Here is a 24,840-nt window from a genome sequence, read left to right as displayed (position 1 = left end):
TAGAAGAGATGCAAGCCAGTAAACTTCTAGTGGAAGGTACACGAGTTGCATCTGAAGAAAAAGAAATGGTTGAAAAGTTTGCTCAAGCAATGGCTATAATATCCCTATATTCTGAAATAATTATTTAATTAAATTAATTGCCTTTAAATGGATTTATTGGATTTATTTGTTTTAAATTAATTTATTTGTTTATTTGATTTATTGGTATGATGATTGTGTGTGTGTATGTGCTTAATTTGTTGGCATGTTGATTTTGTTTATATGGAATGACTTTGTTGTTATAATTCTTATTTGTATAAGTGCTATGTGTAATTAGTTGTTGAATTCTTTTATTTATTATTTATTTAAGTTTAATGGGCTAGATTTGGAATGCTTGGAACAAAGGATTTGGTCTTGGGCTAGAGAATGAAGCCTTAAAGGATTTGGAATAGTTTAAGGCGATGTATGATTATATATATTATTAAGTGTTGAAATTTGCACATTTCAACCCTAATCTTGAGTATATTAGAACCTTATTCTATCTTTATTTTCCCTCTTTAGTCTAATTTTATGTTTTTCCCCTTTTCAGGTCCATAAGGTTGAAATGAGCTAACTCGGATGTTTTAGAGCCTTGGGAAGGTCAACCAAAGTCTTGGTGGGAAGATGGAGCAAAAAGGAGGCGTAAGCTACAAAATTTCCTCTTGGATCAATCGAGCAAAGTCACAATCCATCACACATAATCGATCCAGGCAAATTCCATGATGGATCGAAGGCTTTGTTCTTATCGACTAATCATCATAGTAATTTCTTCACATACATTTATCCAATGTCTAGGTGATTAGCATGCAATATTAGCCTACGATTCTGATACCAAAGGTGTAGAATTTATGGGTTCTAAGAGGAAAAATAGAAAATAACTTGCTTGAAGGTTTCAAAATGAAACCGACGTCGCAAGCTTCCCAAATCCGATCTATTCTGTAACTCTGGCTCCTCGCTGTCGTCCTCCATTCATCTAGCCTGATCCTCATTGCTCAAGCCTCCCTCCTTTTCTTTATCTTTTCTTCTTTTCCTTTTCTTTTCTTCGCCACTTTTTTTCTCTCTCTCTTTCTCGGCATCTCTCTCTCTCTCTTCCTCTATTTTATCTTTATACATAAAAACCTCTTCTCTCATCTAACTTATATATATATATATATATATATATATATATAATTATTTATTATACATATATATATATATATATCCTCACACAATAAAAATAAATAATAGATATTGCTAATTCAAATTTTGCTCCATGTAGGACTCTAGTTATATTAATATACGTGACACATATAAATATAAATATATATATTATGTAATATATATTTATAAATCCTTTTTAACTAATATTTACCATATATATGCATATAGTCTTACACATATATACTTACTATAAATATAAAATTCTCTATACAAATATATATAGATATATTTAATCTATTTAATATGCATAATATATATACTCATGCATAAATTCATGGGCCTTTAAACCATCCCAAATCCTTTAAGGCTTCCTTCTCTAGCCCAAGACCCAAATCATTTGGTCCAAATAGTCCAAACCCAATTCATTAAACTTAAACAAATAATTAAATAAATAAACACTTAATATTAAAATAACTAAATACATGTAACACATAAACAAATAAAAATTTACAACCCAGTCATACCATACAAATAAAAATCAACACGCCAGCAAGTCAATCAACAATCAAGCACATACATACACAATCATCATACCAATAAATCAAATAAACAAGTAAACAAATAATTAATTTAAAACAAATAAATCCATTTAAAGGTAATTAATTAAATCCTCTAAAATATAGGATTCTATGATGGTTGTTCCTTTCCTTAACTATAAACTGTTGTCTGTTGCTCAAATAACCTTTACTTTGAATTGTATTGTTATTTTCTGGCCTCACTTTTATGTTTTTAAGGAAATTCAGACTCAGAAGACAATTGGTTATGGTATTAGGAGGGCGAAGCTCTACTTCCTTGATCTGACACCGGCAATATCAAATCCGTTGAGTTAAGCACTCTCAATTGATGGGTCAACGCGTATGTTAAAAAATTCAGAAGAAATTTAGTTATGGCATCAGCGCTAAGGCCATGCGTCTTTTGGATATTTAAAAAAACTATTTCCAAAGTTGTTTTCTCAATTAGATGTTTCCAAATTTAAGTGTGATATTTTAACTTTCTAAAAGTCACTGTGTGCCCTTTCCACTAAGAATGACTAAGAGTTTAGTATCTTTTATAATAATACATTCTGATGTTTAGGGACCCCCAAAGTTTCATTCTTTAAGTGGTGTAAGTTGGCTTGTTTCATTTATTGATGATTATACTCTTATGGCTTGTGTTTGCTTAATGAAATTTAAAAGTGAAGTCAGCTCCTCTCTTTCAGCAGTTTCACAGGATGGTTGCTACTCAATACCAATCTCATATACAGGCCCTTCGCAGTGATAATGATGGAGAGTTTGTTAATCATACCTTGACACAGTACCTGAATACACATGGTATCGCTTGTGACGACCCGAATTTCAAAGAACCCGATGCGTCAAGGAAGTAAAAATATGCTGAAAATTGAAATGCATTCCATACATCAAAAGTGTTTAGCCATTGGCCTCATTACATACATGTTATAGTAATATTAAAATATGTTACTTAGGTTCATATCACATAACTAATAGGAAGCAATTCATGTTTCTAAACAAGTTATACAATAGCCACATCAAAATAGTGCTAAAGCATGCTAACACTTGCATGTCAAAGTACACAAAAAGAAATCCAAAATAATGCAACCCTTCTAAGGATGTTGTGTATCCAAAAACAGTGTCTCCTTACCTGAAAAATAAAATGTCAACTAGGGTGAGTAAACAAGTTACTCCGTAGGATGAAGCACATGCATATACCATAAAGTTTCAATGGCTCTTTGCATGTGTAATATAAACCAAACACATGTGGATCATGCCTCCTGATGTCTAGTTTCAAAGGAAAAGCTAATGGATCATCCTAAGCTATATTTGAGACAATTTGAAATCACTCCACAATAGGTAAAGTGTAACTTCCAATGAGATACTACAAGTTACAAATCCAATGTAATGTCAACTTGTATATTGAACGCGAAATCAAACAATAGAGAAAACTTAGAGGCGGCATCCAATTATGAACTTCACAACGCAAGACAATTAGTTGTTTTAGGCTACTCACCCGTAAGGAACCACTTAAGTGCGCACTATAATTTGGGAAGAACTCATACCTCCTGCACCAGGGCCTTACCCTAGCCATGTCAAAGTTTATTTGCCCTAAGTATTTCCAAAATCAACAAGAATACTACAACTATTACATAGTTAGACAATGCATTTAACCACCTTCCATGCACTTCAATTTTTAAAATGCACACAAGTAATGCCCTAAGTCCTCATGCTACAATGGCATTTGCAATTTCAATTTTACAAGGTGAATACAACAACATTACTACAAGGTTATCAACATAGGAATTTTATTCATGCTAACATAGAAATCTTTAAACCCCTAATTTAACAACAACATAGTATAATTTCACAACACATCAATTGACAAGAACAATTCTAGAATACTATAGTTACAACAACTAAATAATACTAGAAATCAACCTTCTACTAAATGAAACAACAACTACACAAGAGGTAAACCACATATAAGCCTTGTACAAAATGAAACCCTAGGTTAGATATAATCAATATTCGTCTAATACAACCCTAAAACTTCATATTGCATGCATACAATGTATATCAACAATAAGGAACAAAAGAGGATTGAACCTATAGAATCCAAAGAAAACCGAAGCAAAGGGGGAAACCTAGCAAATGTGTGATAGAGATGGATGTGAGGAAGATTTTGTCTTCAAGGTGGAAGACCAAAAACTAATGGGAAGGGGCTTGAAAGTGAACAATGGAGGTTAGGGTTCCAAGGTTATCAATGGTGGCTCTTTGGTGTGGAAGATGAAATCTCTAACTTTTTCACTAACCCTAAGCTTTTGATAGCCAATTACACTACACCAACACTACCTCTCTCACACACACACATCCACCTTCCACTTGTCATGATCCTAGGCCTCTTGACAAGGCTTAATCCAAGCCTTACACTTGTCACTATCCTAGGCTTCCAAGTGCTCCAATGGAAAGTCAACAAATGGCCAATGAAAGTGTGACGCTTGTCACTCTTTCTCAAAATTACAAGTTAGTCCCTTCATTAAATATCTTAAAGAATAATTATAAAAAAGTCAAAATATCTCAAAAACTTAATTATACAAATAACCCTGAAAAATAAAAATGTTTCCGAAAAAACTATGCATCCATATCACCAGAAAATAAAAATAAACATATATGTTTTTCTATAAAATTAAATCATGCATTGACAGTAAAAGATAAAATAATGCAATGCACGTGGTGACGGAAATCAGTTCCGGACATCGAAGCCTACCTCGGCTTCAACAAAACCCTAAGGCAACACAAAAAAAGAATAAAACAAATAATAAAATAAAATAAATAATTAAAAAAAATGAATGACGAAAAAAAAAAAAAAAAAGAAGGGAAAAGGAAAAGAAAAAAAGACTCGGTCTTCACAACCTCCCTTCCTTAAAATGATTTCATCCCCGAAATCAAGTAATACCTGAAATCACGAACAATCCGGGATACCGAGAGCAAACCACCTGCTTGAGCTCCCAAGTGACCTACTCGACTTCGTGATGTCTCCATAAAACCTTGACCAATGGAATGGTCTTAGTCCGTAAGACCTGCTCCTTGGTGTCGAGAATCTGGACTGGACCTTCCTCATAGGTCATATCCTTGTCATCAATAACATCTATCTACCCAAAACATGTGATGGATCTGACACGTACTTCCTTAACATAGAAACATGAAAGACATCGTGGACTCTGTCCAAATGTGACGGCAATGCCAACCGATAAGAAACCTCACTAATGCGGTCCAAAATCTCAAACATTCCAATGAACCTAGGAGATAACTTGTCACTCTATCAAAATTTCATAAGCCCCTTATATGGAGAAATCTTGAGAAAGACATGGTCTCCTACCTCAAAAGACAAGGATCTCCTCCTCCTGTCAGCGTAACTCTTCTATCTACTCTGAGTTGTAGCTAACCACTGTTGAATAAACTTGATTTTCTCTGTAGTCTCAATGACAATGTCGGGACCTAAGGCGACTGTATCACCTACCTCGGTCCAACAAACTGGAGATCTGCAAGGTCTGCCATAGAACGCCTCGAAAGGTGCCATGCCAATACTGGCCTGATAACTGTTATTTAATGCAAACTCAACCAAGGGCAAGTAGTCCCTCCCAAGTACCCCCAAAATCTAAGATGCAAGTGATAAGTACTGAAAAATGCGTATTTGAACCCTTGATCTTAAGTATGTTAAAACATTATTCTATCTTATTTTCTCGCTTTAGTCTTATTTTACGTTTTTTTTCCCTTTTCAGGTGCTTAAGGTTGAAATGAGCTAAATCAGCTGAATCAGAGTATTGGGGAAATCACCCAAAGTCTTGGTGGAAAGATGGAGCAAAATGGAAGCAAAAGATGAAAAATTTCCTATTCGATCGATCGAACCTTACCGTGATCGATCGTACTTTGATCGTTCTAACCTTACAATGATGGATCGAAGCCTTGTCCTTATCCTCAGAAATTCCATTCCTTCGATCAATCCAACCTTTTTTTGATCGATCGAATCTTTTGATCTTATCCTCATAAATATCCTTGTCCTTATCTTCATAAATATCTCAACTTTGTCTTTATCCCATTGATACGTTGCCATGCTTCAATCGATCGAAGCAACAGTGTGATCGATTGAACTACCTAAAAAACTATGCAGAACAGAATTCAAGCTTGATTGGAGGTGTGCTCGTGGTGCAATTATTTAGATGTCCTAGTGCACAAGGTCTGACCACTTTGGGGTGTCATTTGAGCTACCTATATAGGGGAATTAACCTTTTTTGGCTAAGAGTTGGACATTTTTGGCAAGGGATTAGAGAGGATTAGATATATTTTGAGACATTCTCTCTCTAGTTCATGCTACCTATCTCTAGGGTTTCAAGCAAGAAGACCAAGGGGAAGAAGATGAAGCTATGTTTGAGGATTCCCTTGAGGGTTCTATTTCCACATCCACCTCATCCATGAGTGGCTAAACTCATTCCTTAGTGCTTGGATGAGCCATGGGCTTGTAATCTAAACCCTAGTTCTTTAACTTTTTGGGGAATTAATGTTGTAAAGGATGCTATAGCCTTATGTATGTAATGAATCTTGGGTTTTCCTATGATTTTTATGGTTAAATTCTTCCTAATAATTCTCTAGATTGGTTGCATGTCTATATGTGGTTAATTGAGAATTTAATGATGGCTATACATGAATTTCACTAGATGCATTTGTTGACTAATTTGATGTATTATGCTTATGCTTGATGGATTGCATTACATCTTTAGTTTAATTGTTTTAAATTCATTGTCTTAGTTTAATTGTAGTTTAATTACATTTCAATTCTAGTTAGGTAAATAATCCATGCTTGAATTTGATAATCTATGACTTATTGTTGCAAATTGCATTATTATCTAGATTGATGTGTACTACAATTGTTGATCAATTTGATGGTTTATGCTTAAATTTGATTAATTGCGCTACATTTTAATCATGCTTGTAGTTAGGTAGACAATCCATACTTGAAGTTGATGGTCATGCTCATTATTGCAATTAGTAGTCACATTTGGTTTACAACATAATTTTCTCAAATTAATTGAAGACATGTGGTTTAGTGAATGAGCTTAGTGGTAATTCCTATGCCCTAAGACTCCTCTCCTATCTCTTTCACCCTAATTATTTTAGTTTAATTACATTGCATATTTCTAAGTTTAATTGTAGTTTAAACAAACCAAACTAACTCTCTTTACAATCTCATTAGCACTAAAGTTTGATTTAATTCAACATGTGTTTAATCTCTTGGGACGATTCCTTCTCACTATACGTCATTGTATTAGTGTTAATGGCTTTAATAAATTTAAAAGGTGACGCCCTGCTCCCTTCGAAACTCAAATTCTATTTTAGATATCTTATACCAAATCTATTCCCTCCTTATAGTAGTTTTCAATAGTCAAATCGGTAACAACTTTTTACCATAATCAAAATACCAAATCTATTCCCTCCTTATAGTAGTTTTCAATAGTCAAATCGGTAACAACTTTTTACCATAATCAAAATTTAAAGTTAACAAACTATATATAAAACAATAGTCTTAAGAATCACGGTTGTTACATATTATTGTCAAGCAAGACACTTTACGTGACGTGACATATATTGAGAAGATTGTCTCTCAGTTTGCCAAATATCAGCAAGTGATATTCATTTATTCAATGTACTTAGAAAATATAAAACATAACTACCCTTACTCCTAAGTTAGCACTCTCTAATGGGATTTGGATTATCTCCAACGTCTAATTATAAATGCCCACTTATTATTTAATTATATATATAAATTTTATTTTATTCTATTTTATTTTTTGCAACTTTTTTAATTGAAGGTGATGTCAGGGGCGGACGGAGAGGGTGCTACCCTCTAAATAAATTTCATTTGGGGTACCAAAACTAACATAAATTTTCAATTCTCCGAGTAAGAGTATTGTGTATTCCAAGGTACCTGAAAAAATAGTACCATGCCCAATCACGCACTTTGTAGTCCTAATGGAAGGGACCAAATCACATATTTTGTAGTCATATGATCAGGGGAGAGGGAAAGAATATTATTCCCCAGAGGTACCATATTAGAAGTTGCCCTGGGGTATTAAAAATTTTCCCCTTCATTTCCATTGACGAGTCTAAAAATGCCCAATAAATAACAATGATATCATATAAAGTATATGGTAAATTTTTTAATTGTCTTATAAAAATGACAAATTCTATTCATTTTCTTTGTATAATTTATTAAAGTATTTCTCTAATTTGTTCTTTATAATCACGTTTTATTAAAGCTCATGAGATTATTTTTTTAAATTTTTTTGAGAAAGGCACGAACCCTTAGAGCCCCTCAACAACCCAACTAATTTTCGAGGACCGGCCCGAAAGAGAGCCTCTCCACTCGAGTCGGATAAGTCAGTGCAAAAGCAGCATAGGCTAATCACAGAGAACACCATGCGGGACAATTTTTGTTTAGTTAAAATGATACAATTTTTTTCTTAATTTTTCATTAACGTAATAACTATACATCTTCTCTAGATTAAAATCAAAGTACTCATTATTTTTTCAAAAAATTGAAACACTTGTTGGAGGAAAATTAATTTTTTTCCTTTCCTCAATATTTGTTTTTATTTCTCATATTAATTTTCTATTTCCATTTATTTAGGTTACATTTTCTCATATTTTGAGTTATACAGTCCTCAATATCTACATTCCAAGTGTTATATTTTAAAAAGATTATACTGCAAATGTCGACCCTTAATATTATCAACTTTAAATTACATAGTTTTAGTCCCCACTGAGTGATGTGCCTACTGAGTAGATAGGAATTGTCCCAAAAATAGGCCACCGTGGTTTTGGAACATTCTTGCACCGAACTGTTTGAGTTTGGGAGAACGGTTTGAATTTGGGATCTAAATTTCCTTCTATGCTACCAAACGCATCATAAGGGCCTGTTTGGCTCCTTGAAATTTACTCAGCTATTCTATGATTTGTACGTTCTTCCTAATCGCGTGAAAGGAAGCTATGAAAACAACTAGTATAACATTTTTAGCTATGTATGTACATATTCGATCTCTCTGAAAGGATTTAACCAAATACAGTAATATCTTTGGCTCCAAGAAACAACTTTTTAGTCGTCGATGACTATGATGTTACTAAGGAATTCAATTCTACTTTCCAACCATATGAGTAGACTTCCCAAATTGTTGAAATATTCGTGCCCTCCATGATCCATCCCTTGTTTCCTTAATGAAATAAGACACACACACACACACACACATATATATATATATGTATGTATGCGTACTGGTAATTTCCATTGTTGACCTTCCATTGCTGTATATTTTTCATTGTTGATCGATGTTCAAAGTCCTATTTATAATTATTATGTAAAAATTAGAGGTAGGTTTAATTCAATTCATGAGAGTAATTTTTTGTACTTTTACTTACGAGGAAAAATATATATATATATATATATATATATTCTTAAAAACTGAATTAAAAAAAAAATCTAAAATAGATCCAAACATGCCCTCTGTTTCAGATACCATCATAATATAAGAGAATAGAATTACTAATTTACTAGGAGAATGGTGCAAACGTGCCCTCAAAAGAAGTTAAAGAAAACTATATATATATATATATATATATATATATATAATATGACCTATTTTTAGAAAGAAACTTTGAATATGATGTATTTATACTTGCAAAATAACATATAGAATTACTAATTTACTAGGAGAATGGTGCATGAACAAAATCGTTATTTTTGGGGTGAGGTGGGTAGTCCAATTAGTAGAGGCCTATGAAGTGGACATTCCCCCTAGGGTCCATGTCAGTGTTGAATACAGACACGGACACCCGTGCGTGTCCGAGCACGAACACTAGTGTCCGACTAAAAATTATTTTTTATTGGACACCGGATGGACTGTCTAGACACAGATGGGACACGCGGAAGACACGTACTGGACAAGGCGGGGTATATTTTGTAATTTTTTTTTGTAAGAAAAAAGGGATACCTAATGTAATTTTAAATGTTGAAAAGTAAAATTTTGAAAATTTTAAATAACAATCACAAAAACAATGAACTGATTGATGAATGAAGAATGATAAAATGTTGGAAATGTACTTGATCTTATTTGTCTAATTTTGTTAATAACTTTACTAGGTTCTTAATTGCTTAGACGATGAATTGAAGTATTGTGGATTTTGAATATATATATCTATAAATATATATATATATATATATATATATATATATGTCATGTCATATCCGTGTCGCATGTCTGTGTCTATATCCGTGCTTCATAGGTAGAAACACTCCCGAGTTGTGTGAAAGTTAATGTTCGATTCACCACATTCTCACCCTCCTTGTTGAGTATAAAATTAATAATTATTCCGAATCTACCATTCACATGAAATCTTGAAATAAATAAAAATAAATAATTATATTATTCCGAATCTACCATTCACCTGCAATCCTGAAATAATTCAGGAATAAAACGGTTATTCTTATTCTAGTATTTTGTTACAACAGTTTAACAAAGTTGAAGTGAAATGAGTTTTGAATTGATTTTCCCAAGTTACTAATGTCATTGAAAGCTGAATTAAATTAATAGCCTCAAATATCTGTGTTATATAATATTAAATATAATAGTATTTATAATATACTTTATGTACTGCTACAGTGCATATTATATTATACAATACATAAAATATTATATAATTTACTTTTTATTTTTATTTTTTATATAGTATGAAATATATTTGATTTTATTATTTATGGTATATTATGATAAAATAATTCGGAAAAAAAACAATTTACTATAAATTTTATTAGAGTTGCAACTTACCAAACAGTGATCATAATAAAATGAAAAGCTGAAATTAGCATTCATTTCATTGTACCAAACCCAACTTAATAAAAAAAAAAAAAAATGTATTATAAACTATGGTGTATATATATGTGTGTGTGTATATATATATATATATAGTTAGTTAGTTTTCAAATTTCTTAAACCATTGTCTAACTGGGCGAAAGGTTGTCCACTAAATCTTTTTTAGAAACTGATCATGCATTTCACTTCCATCCAGTCAGTGCTACACCAGGACCTTTTACAATAAAGGAAAATATCTCTCTCAATATATATTATCCAAGTCTTTTGCCAAAATTATTAGAATAGTAAGTTTATCGTGAGTCAAACTCATGAATTTGTTATGACCTCTTCTTTAAATTACTTTCTCTGTTTCAAATTAAATGTTATTTTGGGTAATTGTGATTTCAAAATAAGTAATTCATAATTGTCAAATGCGACACTTAATTTGAGACAGAAGAAAATTTATATTTTGGACACCAAAAATAATTTCTTTAAATTATATTCCCTTCATTCCATTTAAAAAATGTAGAGATTTTCATTTTTGATGGTCCCAAAATAAATATACCCCCCAATTCAACGTACAATGCACTACTCAATCCGTCACAAATTAAAAATTTACGTTAGGATTTGGGTTCTCAAAGTGGACTTTTAATTTGAGATTGAAAGAATATTTTTTAATATTTTTAATTTACCCCATTATGTTGAAGTTATAAAATTATATGTAAAGAAGGGTATATTTCAAAATTCATTACCTATAGTATAATAAAAAATTAAAAACAAATTCTGTAAAATTTTCAAAAATATATATATTTTTTTGTGGAATAGATGGAGTAACATTTTGAGCATAATATATACTCCGTATGATATAGGAGCCACATCATAATGTTCTTCAAACTAAAATGGTCCCATCATGTATATATATATATATATATATATATATATATATAAATCAAAGTGCTTTACAAAAATAATATCAAGATGTAATCTATTTTAAATAATTCTGACACGAAATTCAGATAATGTGCTCCTCTATTTTTCTTTTTCAAACGGGTGGTACAAGGTCGAACTACTTGCAACTTTTTCCAATGAAAGAAACTTGGACGAAAAAAAAAATATATATATATATATATAACATTTTGCTACTAAAAATTTCATAGTAGAAAACCTTCCTGTTAACCCTAGAATCACATATGATATACCGTTATATTTTAAAATTTGTCCAAATCCAAGTTCATTTTGATCAGTTATGAATGAGTAAAAAACCAAATTGACTTGTGAAACAAAGATTACATACACACACCATTTGCATTTGAGATTCTCAAATTCCAAATAAATTATTAATACCTTTCTTTTTCAGCTTTCAGTTTTGTTTTCAAACCCTAAAAAAAAAAATAATAATAATAATAATAAATGTACTCTTTAGACTGCTATCTGAAATATTATTTATAATTTTGGACCATAAATGACTTGGTGAACAAGATGAATGAATACCCATGCTCTATTTCTTTGTAAAATGCACTGGAGGGACCACCAAAGGTCCAAATCTTCTGTAGTACAGCTCCAGAGAGAAGAGGAAGTGTGTGCAACACACACACAGTGATGCATAACTATTTTAGCTATTCTATGATTTGTACGTACGTCCTAATCACGTGAAAGGAAGCTGTGGAAACAACTAGTATAACAATTTTAGCTATGTATGTACATGTTCGATCTCTGAAAGGATTCTACCAATTCAAACACAGTAATATCTTTGGCTCCAAGAAACAACTCTTTAGTCGTCGATGATGACGATGTTACTAAGGAAATCAATTCTACTTTCCAACGTATTAGTAGACTTCCCAAATTGTTGAAATATTCGTACCCTCCATGATCCATCCCTTGTTTCCTTTAATGAAATAAGACATGATCGGCATATATATGTGTGTGTGTGTGTGTTTGTGTGTGTACTGGTATTTTCCATTGTTGACCTTCCATTGCTGTATATTTTTTTATTGTTGATCGATGTTCAAAGTCCTATTTATAATTATTTGTAAAAATTATAGGTTGGTTTAATTCAATTTATGAGAGTAATTTTTTGTACTCTTACTTACGAAGTAATTTTTTTTTACTCTCAAAAAAAAAAAAAAAAAAAAAAAAAAAAAAAAAAAGAAGAAAGAATAAGAAGACAAATAAATTCTTAAAAACTGAATTGAAAAAATCTAAAATAGAGCCAAACATGCCCTCTGTTTCAGATACCATCATAATATAAGAGAATAGGAGGCCCACTAAAGAAGTTATAGAAAACTATATATATATATATATATATATATATATATATATATATATATATATATATATATATTTAATATGACCTATTTTTAAAAAGAAACTTTGAATATGATGTATTTATACTTGCAAAATAACATACAGAATTACTAATTTACTAGGAAAATGGTGCATGAACAAAATCGTTATTTTTGGGGTGAGTTGGGTAGTCTAATTAGAAGAGGTCTATGAAGCACGGACACTCCTTTTGGAATCCCGCGTCGAACATGAACACGTGTGTCCAACCAGAAATTATTTTTTATTGGACACGGGATGAACTGTCTGGACACAAATGGGACAAGCGGGGGACACATGGAAGACACGTACTAGACAAGGCAGAGTATATTTTGGAATTTTTTTTGTAAGAAAAAAGGGGTACCTAATGTAATTTTAAATGCTTAAAAGTAAAATTTTTAAAATTTTTAAAAACAACTGCACAGACAATGAACTAATTGATGAATGAAGAATGTTAAAATGTTGAAAATGTATTCGATCTTATTTGTCTAATTTTGTTGATAACTTTACTAGGTTCTTAATTACTTAGATGATGAATTGAACTATTTATTTTATTATAGTATTTTCTAGAGAGATTAGATGTATGGTATTATGGATTTTGAATATATATGTGTGTGTGTGTGTGTCGTGTCGTCTCCGTGTCGCGTGTCGGTGTCTGTGTCCGTATCCGTACTTTATAAGTAGAGGCACTCCCGAGTTGTGTGAAAGTTGACGTTCGACTCACCACATTCTCTCCTTCCTTGTTGAGTAAAAAATAAATAAAAATATATTATTATTCCCAATCTACCATTCACACGCAATCTTGAAATAAATAAAAATAAATAATTATTCCGAATCTACCATTCACATGCAATCCTGAAATAATTCAGGAATAAAACGGTTATTCTTTAATGTAGTATTTTGTTACAACTGTTTAACAAAGTTGAAGTGAAATGAGTTTTGAATTGATTTTTCCAAGTTACTAATGTCAATGAAAACTGAATTAAATTAACAGCCTCAAATATCTGTATAATATAATATTAAATATAATAGTATTTATAATATACTTTATGTAATGCTACAGTACGTATTATATCATACAATACATAAAATATTATATAATTTACTTTTATTTTTTATTTTTTTTGTATATATTATGAAATATATTTGATTTTATATGTTTGTAATATATATTCCTTTCGTTTCATAAAAAGTGTCTTGGTTCCTAAACATGAGTTGTGAGTCACGATTCTCTAAACCTGACATTTTTTATGAAACGGAATGAGTATTATATATACAAATTATATTAAATTAATTTATTATTTACGGTTTATTATGATAAAATAATTCAAAAAAAAAAAAATGATAAACGTTATTAACTTTGCAACTAACCAAACAGTGATAATAAGAACATGAAAAGCTGAAGTTAGCATTTCATTTCATTGTACGAAAACCAACTTAATTAAAAAAAACATGTATAATAAACTAAGGGGTGTGTGTGTGTGTGTGTGTGTATTTTGTTAGTTTTCAAATTTCTAAAACCATTGTCTTACTGGACAAAAGGCTGACATTAACCCATGGAATTAAGCTCCATACCTCATTGTCCATAAATCTTTTTCAGAAACGGATCATGCATTTCACTTCCATCCAATCAGTGCTACACTAACAATAAAGGAAAATATCTCTCTCCATAAATATTATCCAACTCTTTTGCCAAAAATTTTAGAATAGAAAGTTCATCATCAGGTCCAACTCATGAATTTGTTATGATTCTTCTTTAAATTATTATATTTTGGACACCAAATATTATTTCTTTAAATTATATTTCCTTCATTTCATTAAAAAAATGTCCACATTTTTATTTTTTATGGTCCCAAAATAAATATCCCCATGTACTACTCAATTAATCTCTCAAATTAGTCTCCAAAGTAGACTTTTAATTTGAGACCGAAAGAATAGTTTTTAATATTTTTAATTTACCCAAATTATGTTGAAGTTATAAAAATATATGAACAAATCATATAAGGGTATATTTTAAAATTCATTATCTATCGCTATAATAAAAAATTAAAAACAAATTATGCCAAATTTTCAATATTTTTATTTTTATTTTTATTTTTATTTTTATTTTTATTTTTTGTTTTTGCCTTTATATATACTCAGTATAATATAGTAGCCACATCATAATGTTCTTCAAACTAAAATGGTCCCATCATGTATAAATATATATATATATATATATATATAAACAAAATATATACTGTACAAGGCAAAAGTGCTTTACAAAAATAATATCAAGATGTGATCTATTTTAAATAATTCTGACACGAAATTCAGATAATGTGCTCTCTATTATTCGTTTTTCAAACGCGTGGTAGTGTGTCTTGATATTTGTGTATTATTAACATTAAAAGGCAAAGAGCTCAATCATGGGATGGTTCAACAAGGTCGAACTAATTGCAACTTTTTCCAATGAAAGAAACTTGGATGAAAAAATATATATACATACATATATATATATATATATATAACATTTTGCTACTAAAAATTTCATAGTAGAAAACCTTCTGTTAACGCTGAAATCACATACGATATACTGTTATATTTTAAAATGTGTCCAAATCCAAGTTCATTTTGATCACTTGTGAATGACTTGGTGAACAAGTTGAATTAATACCCAGTTCTACTTGTTTGTAAAATGCACTGCAGGGACCACCAAAGGTCCAAATCTTATGTAGTACAGCTCCAGAGAGAAGACGAAGTGTGTGCTACACACACAGTGATGCACACACAGCGCACATGCCAAGAGTGTGTGAGGAAAGCGTAAGGGCAATGTTGTAATTTCAAAGGCGGTTCAAAATTACGGACACTGGGAAGTCACACTTTGTAACCGTCTAAGGGCGCCATAAAACGACGGTCCACAAATCAGTTTGCGGCCGCACCGCCAAGCCCACCACACTCAAGGCGGTTTCCTATTTCTATGACCAGCTCCCTCTCCTCTCCAAATAACCATCCTTATCTACACCTATAATATCTACAATTCTATATATATATACATATATGTATATATACACGCTCTAGCCATACCTATCATTTGTTTCATTCCCAAATCTCAACCACTTAGTAGCTCTCTCTTTTTGTTATCTGAATTTTGCTCTCGATCTGATCATGGTTCTTGTTTTGATTCTCTAATCAATTGTAAGTAGTCTTCAAATTTGTGACCCTCTTCATATCTCTTTAGCAATCTCAATCTTCATCTTTTTTTTTCTTTTTTCTTTTTTTTTTTTTTTTTGGGTATTTTTGTTGGATTAGTCTAGTTAGCTCAATAGGTTCTAGGTTTGCAATTAATTACCTCAGTTTTGTTACAGAGCTCTGATTTGATCAGCTATGGAGAACAACAACACTACACAGCAATTGGTGAATGGGCTCAGGGGTTCAGTTCCAAACAACACAAGCGCGCACACACACACAGTTGAAGCAGGTGATGAATCTGAGCATTTTTCGGAATCGGATTCGGAAAGTGGTGGTTCTGTCTCAGGGATGGATGATGATGATCCAGACTCACAAGTTTCGGACTGTGAGAGTGGCATTTCGAATGGCAACACTTGTGAGCAACATCAACGCTTCGGTGCTAATGGTTTGAATGAAGTTGATGAAGGGGATAGGCAGCACCAACTCATCAAACACTGCTTCTTTTCGGGTTTGGGTTCGCTCGCTGCACAAACCTCTCTGGTTTCCATCCGCAAAAATGCCTGCTCGACCTTCACAGCGAAAGCCCGGCTTCATTCGTTTCGGGTTTTCACGAGAGCCATGGAGATGAAGTATGGTGGTAATGCCAATGTCAAGTACGCTTGGTATGGTGATTCTAAGGATGAGATCACAAACATCATTTCTCGTGGTTTTGGTCATTGTGACAAAACTGAGGACAATGGGTTGTATGGTTGTGGCATCTATCTCACTCCTGATAATCATTCCCTTGAAGGGTAAGTCCTAATTCAGCTCAATTAATATCTATTTTGTGTAAATCTCTATAGGGTTGATCAAATTTTGTATCATTTGTGGTATGTTTGTTAAATTGCATATTGATTTGATATGTTTGTTAATTTTTGTATAATTTTGTATCATTCCCTTGAAGGGTGAGTACTAATTCAGCTAAATTAATGTCTATTGTGTGTAATCTCAGAAAGGGTTAATCAAATTTTGTATGATTTTTGATATGTTTGTTAAAATTTCATATTTGTTTATATGTTTGTTAATTTTTGTATAATTTTGTACCATTCCCTTGGAGGGTAAGTACTAATTTAGCTCAATTAATGTCTATTGTGTGTAATCTCATAGAGGGTTGATCAAATTTTGCATAATTTTTGATATTTTTGTTAAATTGGATACTGTTTGTGTTACAGTGTGAAGTCCACAGTTGTTGATGAGGATGGTCTGAGGCACATTCTGTTTTGTCGTGTCGTTATGGGGAAGATGGAGCTTGTCCATCCTGGCTCTCAGCAGAGTCATCCAAGTTCCGAAGAGTTTGATTCTGGTGTAGACAATCTTACATCTCCAAAAAAGTATATAGTGTGGAGTACCTATATGAATTCTCATATCTGCCCGGAGTTTGTTCTAAGTTTCAGAGCCCCTCCTTGCGTGATGGGTGAGCAATTTGATCCCCAGTCGATTTAGCTTGAATCTATGTTCATCGGGGCGTCTTAGAATTGGAATCGGAGGAAATTTAGTTCAAACTTAAATTTGAATTGAAATTTAGCTCAACAATTCCAAGGGCGCCGATTCAATGCTCCCAAACACACACTGAGTATTTTAGAAGTTCAGAATATACGAAGCACTCATTTGATATGTATCTTGAATTGATTAGGATGGCAAAGGATTCAACATGCTCCGAGGATGCCAACTTCACCATGGCTACCATTTTCGACTCTGATCACTGCACTTTCGAAGTTCTTACCTCCTCATACTATCAGTTTGATCTCCAAGCATTACAGTGATCATAGAGTAAGTACTTGAAATTGCATTTGTTGGCATAATACATGAATGCCTTTTTCTCTCTCCTTATTATGACATTGTTTTCTCGAAATTTGTTCTGCAGGAGCAGAGGATCTCGCGGCATGAATTGGTACAGCGAGTAAGACAAATAACGGGAGACAAGATATTGACTACAATCATCAAATATTTCAGAGACAAGGTATGGCTTCTTGTGATGAAATAGATCTTTCTAGCAGATTATTATGTGCTTAAACCATATATATATGCGTGATGAATGTCTATTATGTTAAGTATTCAATTCACTCTGCATTTGCTTCCCTTTCTTTGATAACTATTGTAGATGTGGTCAGTTTCAAGTCTAGCCTAAATAAAAATATAGTAGTTGTGCAGTAAGAATACACCTAGCTTAGCTTCTTGATCATTTTGGACACTATCAGGATAATTCATCACCGACGCTAGTACATTTTCTCAGTTCACTTAAAATATAGGAAGTGTGGAGCCTAATAGTACTGTACACCTTACCACGTGTTTCCAGATCCTAGGCTATGTTGTTTCTTATAACATTAAGGTTATATGTCGAACCACTCGCATCTGGTAAATACCCTTGATGGGGCTGTGGTGTTCATGTGACCATGATAGCATGTGTGTCACTTTTGGATGGATTGTATTGGAAGTTGTAACTTTGTAATTTTTTCTTGCTGTTGGGTGGCTCACAATTTTTAGCAGCTTCAAGAGGAATAACAATTCTGTTTTTAAATTGAAGCTTAGACATGTCATCTTCCAAGAGTGGGCATCCTTTTCAAAGTAATTTTTGTTAATCCTATAGTATTTGTGAATCATACTCATGAAATTTTTCAGTAGTTTCAACTTTCAAGTCAAGACTACAACATGAAAATTTTTGATAGAATGCGTACGGATAGTCGAGGAAAAAAAATATGCCATGTTTTGTGCTTGTTTTCTGTATGTGTTTCATGGGCTTCTGTATTTTGCTTATTGCTTTCCTTTTAATTAGTAGAAAATCAAATAAGCAATGCTACTCAGTATGCTTCATGTTTATGCTTTCTGGTTTGCATTTACTTCCATTGGCTAAGGAAGATCGATAGAATGCCGAGCAACAAACGGCTTTAGCTTAGTCATAGCTGTAGCAGCTAGGGTGATTAATAAAGAGGAGATTATTCTTGTCTCCATGGTAGACTTGTGTGTGTAGTGCACACACTTCTCTGAACAAAAAATATGCTATTTATTTGTATAATTGTATGCACCTTTATTTAGGGTACCTAATGTAATGGAAAAGAATAAGGACCCTTTGTTACTAATCTATTACTAGTGGCAACACTCCCCCATATTCTTTTTGCTTGCCGTTAGATTCCCAGATTTTATTCCCTAGCTTTGATAATTTCGTATCAACGCATTGTTCCGGTTTCAGTTTGATTCTATATTCCTTTTTTTTCCCTTCACTCTTCTGCTTTCTGGTAAAAGTTCTTTGCTTGTTAATCTTATTGAGTGACGATTTTGTGCTTGGTTTTGCAGCAACTTCGAGAATCAACAGACTTTTTACCAAGCAACAGCGCAACTGTGCGCCAGCAATCAAGTGGAAGAAACAACAAATGCCGGAAAGTTGGATGAGTTTATGTTTGTTGCAAGAAATCTAGTGTTCAAGTTCAAGTTTATATACTGATTAGGAATGAGAAATCAGATTAACCCAAAACAAACAAAGGTATGGTAAGGGATGTGAGCAATAGATCCTGAGTGGACTTTGCTTGTGTTCTTGATAGTAGCTAGCTTTAGTAAGTAGTATTCTAGTTGAGGGTGTGTGCTTGTGTGTTTTTTCTTTTCTTCCTGTTGAAATCCAGTAATCTACAACCTAAGTTTGTTGTAATAGAGAAAAGTTTGTTTTTAGCACGTTGATGATCAAGGAATAAAAATTGTTTTTCCTTTGATTGAGATCTCAGATGTTTTGTTTCTCAACAATTTGGTTTGCTTTTTGTGGAAAATACTCATAATTTCATTGGATCTATGTTTGGTAGTATGGATAGGTGTAAAAGGCTCATTTGTCCCACATCTGATTCGGATGGAAAAATGATCGGGTATAAATGGGTAGATATGCAATACTTTAAGCTAGTGGGTAAATGGACAAGTGCCCACCCATTACAATTGATTCTTGATCCGGTGTCATGTCAAGCGCATGATCCGGAGAGCGTCCGGGTTTGCAGTCCTGGTAGTTTGGATGGGAGAGAATGTAACAAAGGTCATTTGTCCCACATCGGATCCGGATGACCATTACAATAGTTTAGCAACCATTTTTGTTTCCTATCTTTTGTTTCAGACAGTGTACCGTAACAAAGCAAAGCATGGAAGCGTGTTTGGTAACGTTTGTAGAAAGAGGCCAAAATCAGAAGTAAATTAGTATTTCCAGTTGCTTCCACGTCATAGCAAAAATACTATAACGATGAATAGTAAAAAAAAAAAAAATCTTAAATTACAATTTTAAGTCACCATTTTATTTTTCATACTTACAATATTTTTCTACCAAACATGTTTTTATATTTTTGCTTTCAAAAGTCTTGCAACAAATATATCGTTAGTGTCCAAATAGTATTGAATTAGAAACGTTACTTCTGTGCATATCAAAATAAAAGTACAAACCAAAAACGATTGTGACAAGCCCTATTTAATTTATTTATTTATTTATTCAATTTCAATTTCAAATTATCTTTGGTTGTGTGGAACTTGTCTTTATTTGTCCAATTCCAGTTCTAGGGTGCATAATGTTACCAAAACAGAGAAGTTGGACTGCTTTTAGTGGTATGGGTTGAGTGGATTGGACCATGATTGGGCCACTGTGACCTCAACTCATATTCTAGTGGGTCTAAATCCACCTATTCACACTGGGGCTGGTTCTGAGAAAGCCTAAACCCAAGCAAATTATTAGCCTCTTCATATTTATACGTCTTAATAATCTCACACCTTCGGCTAATGTCTTGCCCAATTTGGATCAGGTTTGAACTTTATTCAAAACTCATTCAACAACCAACTGGTGTGTGTGGTGTGTCTACATGATCAATTTATGCATCACCGTCCTTTGTGTATTGCTTTAACCGTACCCAATTGTACATTAGTGAAGTACAGAGAGAGACAAACATACTCGATTTCTTGTTGGGTATATGTTCGGTTGAGCTTTCTGAAAATAATTTTAAATTTTTAAATAATAAAAAATAAAAATAAATTATATAAAAACTTATTGGTTGTCAACAAAATAAAATAAAATAAAATTGTCTTTTATAGTTTTTTAAAATTATTTTTCTATTTTCATGGGAGGGTTATGTGTGTAACAAGTAGGAGGTAAAAAAAATTATTTTTTTCAAATTTTGTTTTTTGAAAATTAAACCAAACAGGGAATTGTATTTGGAATTGGCTACAATTTTATTATTATTATTAAGGATGGTTGTGGCTGATGTTTTAGAGCACTTCATAATTTAGTAATTTATCACATAGCACATGTTGTCCTCTGTCTCATATACACCAAGTAATAATATATCAAAATAATTTTTTAAAATAGCTCAAAGGAAATTCGAACTCCCAACCACTAAAACATGAGGTACCACTAGGCTATCCTCTTGGAGTTTCGGGTTCATGAACTTGGCTCATGTTAAATGGAACAGAAGAAGATGAGTTCATAAAACAGGTATTGCTTATGATTGATTTCGGCTTGTATTTCTTAGATTTGACCTTAGGAAGGTTTGGGGAATTGTTGGACAATACTTATCTACTCACAAGTGAGTGAATCATTTATAGACCATTAATATGGCCAAATCACAAATGCACAAATAGTCTGCTAATTACAAGATCTAAAAAATGATAAATAAGGAAATCAGAGAAGGTGATTGAATTTATTACAAATAAAAAAATAAAAATAATAAAAATAATAAAATAATAAAAAATAAAAATTATTGTCATTATTTATCACTTCCCTGAGTTTTGTAATTAACAATTATTTGTGTATTTGTAATTAACCATTATTTGTGTATTTGTGATTGAACAACATCAGCAATTAGTAGGAATGACCTACTCACCGTTGAGTAGGCAAGTCTTGTCCTTTAAGTATTCACACTATTTAGTCTGAATTTTTACTTTTCTTCAATTTCAAACAATTTTAATTTTAAATTTTCAATTTCATGTCGCCAAACACTGCCTAATAGTATTTTAATATTTTCTTACTTACCATGTAGTGCTAATTTTAAAAAAGTATAGTGGAGAGGTGATCCTTATCAATGTGTTATTCGTTTGCTCTTAATAATAGTAAAAGTTAGGCAATTCTGTTCTTGTAATCTTAATTTTAGACGAAATATGTAAATATGTTTGTTCTTTACTTGTATTCTTCTTCTTATTATTATATATATATATAATATATACACACACGCAACATGATGCAAGAGTTGTGTGAAACATCCAATTAGCAGCTATTCTTCTTCTAGCACAAAGGGAAAATTGATGAAATTTCTAAATGGTGGGTCCATTTTTTGACATTTTCAAGGTTTACTCGATTGTTACGAACTCATTACATATTACAAATTTCTTGGCCCGAAAGATATTAGATTGACTTCGCTTTGCATGGTGTGAACTTAAATTAATTTATTTTCATATTTTAATGGAAACTTCACAACCCGCACGCATTACATATTACAAATTTCTTGGCCCAAAAGATATTAGATTGACTTTTTCTTTGCATGGTGTGAACACAAATTCATTTATTTTCCTATTTTAATGGAAACTTCACAACCCTTCTTCGGGAAACCAATAGAAGTCATAGTGGTTTGGTATTGAAAATTCATAGTTAGAAGAATGTTTGTTAATTCTTGAAAAACCAATGATACCCACTTTACTTGACCCCCAAAGTTTGCTTCAGGTGTCTTCTTTCTCGTTGGTAAAGAAAAACCAATTGTGAACTCAAAGAAATATGCTCCTGATTACTTGCCCAGAATAGTAATAATATTAATCATGATGCCCAATTAATTATATATTTATATATATATATATATGAGTGTACTTAACCATTTATATAAATATATTAATTATATAAGCATGCAAATTGTGTATTAACTTTGCCTCTCCATCTCATTGCAGCGTGACTTTGACAAATTGAATTTGATTAATAAACAAATTATAGATTACTTTTGCTTCCACCATTAATTTTTTATCATTCAAACTTTTCTTTGTTATATAATAATTCTTTTTTATTTTAAAACTTTACAGATTTGTGTTTAATTAGTTGATTTTATTATTGACGTTAATGTTGTCCAATCCCATTAAGCAAACACCAGTCATCAGTGACGTCATCAGCACTACATTGTGGCCAGTGAATAGTAAGTTTAAAAATAAAAAAATTGTAATAATAAAGGTTGAAATAATATTTCATTACTTGTAAAAAAAAATTCAGTAAAAAAAATTTTAGAAACAAAATACGGTTATTAAGCTTATAAAATTGTAAAAACAAATTGACGAAAAAGAAGAGGAAAAAAAATGGCCCAACTTAAAGTTAAATGTTTTGAATCTTAGTTCAATATTCTCATAGTGACTAAAAAATATTATTCTCATCCCAAGTCATACAAAGTGAGAATAAGTAAGAAATTGGCAACTTTAATTAAACTAAAACTTACAAGTGTATATATTTTGCTTGCAAATATGTATGTGTACACGTACACACATATAAAATATATTTATATATATCCGTATGGAGTGAGTGACAACATTTTTTGTTAGGATCACACACGCACTATTGTCAAATTCAACAGATAAAACAGACAAAAGTACACACATAAACAAGATGAGATTTACGTGATTCGGCAAATTGCCTCAAAGGACGACTGTCTTCATTTCACCACTTTGATTACATGCTCTTTCTCTTTTCATGAACTCAACTCACTTTCTCTCCCTAGAATTATCTTTTTCTAAACTTTTTCTCTACACAACATCACCTGTATTTATAGTATCTCCAAATATTAAAATAACAGCCTAATATGCCACAACTGTAGACACGTTTATTCATTAAAAACGTGATATGGCCTACATTGCCACACTATATATATTGATATTCTAACCCATTTAGACTGACACAACATTGCTGGGAAGTTACGACTACGTGGATTTTGGGAAGTTACGGTGGTTTAATAACTGCCATTTTGAATCAAAATAAAAGGAAGGCTTGTATGATGAATTGCACTCTCCTCTCTCGATTTTATTCATACAGAGATCCCATACCTAACAAGTGCAGTTTGCGTCGTCTCCATCAAGTACACGCATAAAGACTTGTATAGGCGTGAACATCTTGGGATTTCTCACCTTATTTTGCAGGCATTAACCAATAAGATTTCATGGCTGGAGGTAATGCGATTTTCTTTGGGCTTAATAGTTTTTCTTACATTTGGTATCAGAGCAATATATTTTGGCTATATTATCCTTCGGTTTATATTGTGAGATATATATTTTATAATTGGCTAATTTTATTGTCAAAATAAGTCCGATCGAGTTATAAAATTTTGATTCAGAATTTCAAGATTGAAGATCGGAAGCGAATTTGAAGAAGTTCATATGTTCATGCTTTAATACATTCCAGAATGAAGAGAACAATACTTTAGAAAGATATGTGAGTGTGTGAGAACACTTAGGAAGTTTTGAAGTTTGAAACACAAGTTTTATGAAGTATTTAGATTCTGCCCAACTTAAAATGGTTCAAGAATTTTGGAACAGGTTCAACTTTTGAGGCTTTTTGGTAGAATTCAAGTCTGGCCAACTTGAACCGATTCAACCACCCTGAACCAGTTTAAGTGTCACACAAAGCTGAGATTGTTTTCTTCGAAAACTTACTGGCCAACTTGAACCGGTTCAGGGTCTTCTGATTCGTTTTGGTAACTTACCTTCCTGGTCTGTTTTGATTCTTATTT

General features: G+C 32.1%; 1 protein-coding gene across 1 annotated transcript; it reads left to right on the top strand.

The window, feature by feature from the left end:
• The first annotated feature begins 15,822 nt into the window (after positions 1 to 15,822).
• Positions 15,823 to 19,843, top strand: LOC132303230 (probable inactive poly [ADP-ribose] polymerase SRO5). Its single transcript, XM_059800412.1, has 6 exons — positions 15,823 to 16,105; positions 16,276 to 16,890; positions 17,311 to 17,552; positions 17,772 to 17,908; positions 18,003 to 18,098; positions 19,430 to 19,843. The coding sequence occupies exons 2-6, from the start codon at positions 16,295 to 16,297 to the stop codon at positions 19,523 to 19,525; spliced, it is 1,167 nt and encodes a 388-aa protein (XP_059656395.1). The 5' UTR covers positions 15,823 to 16,105; positions 16,276 to 16,294; the 3' UTR covers positions 19,526 to 19,843.
• The last annotated feature ends 4,997 nt before the right edge of the window (positions 19,844 to 24,840 follow it).

The sequence above is a fragment of the Cornus florida genome, unplaced genomic scaffold (assembly GCF_030987335.1).
Source record: "Cornus florida cultivar Cherokee Brave unplaced genomic scaffold, ASM3098733v1 CherokeeBrave_3.0.0_Hap2_Chr04, whole genome shotgun sequence".
In the NCBI taxonomy this organism is placed as follows: domain Eukaryota; kingdom Viridiplantae; phylum Streptophyta; class Magnoliopsida; order Cornales; family Cornaceae; genus Cornus; species Cornus florida.
This window is presented reverse-complemented; position numbering and strand designations above follow the sequence as displayed.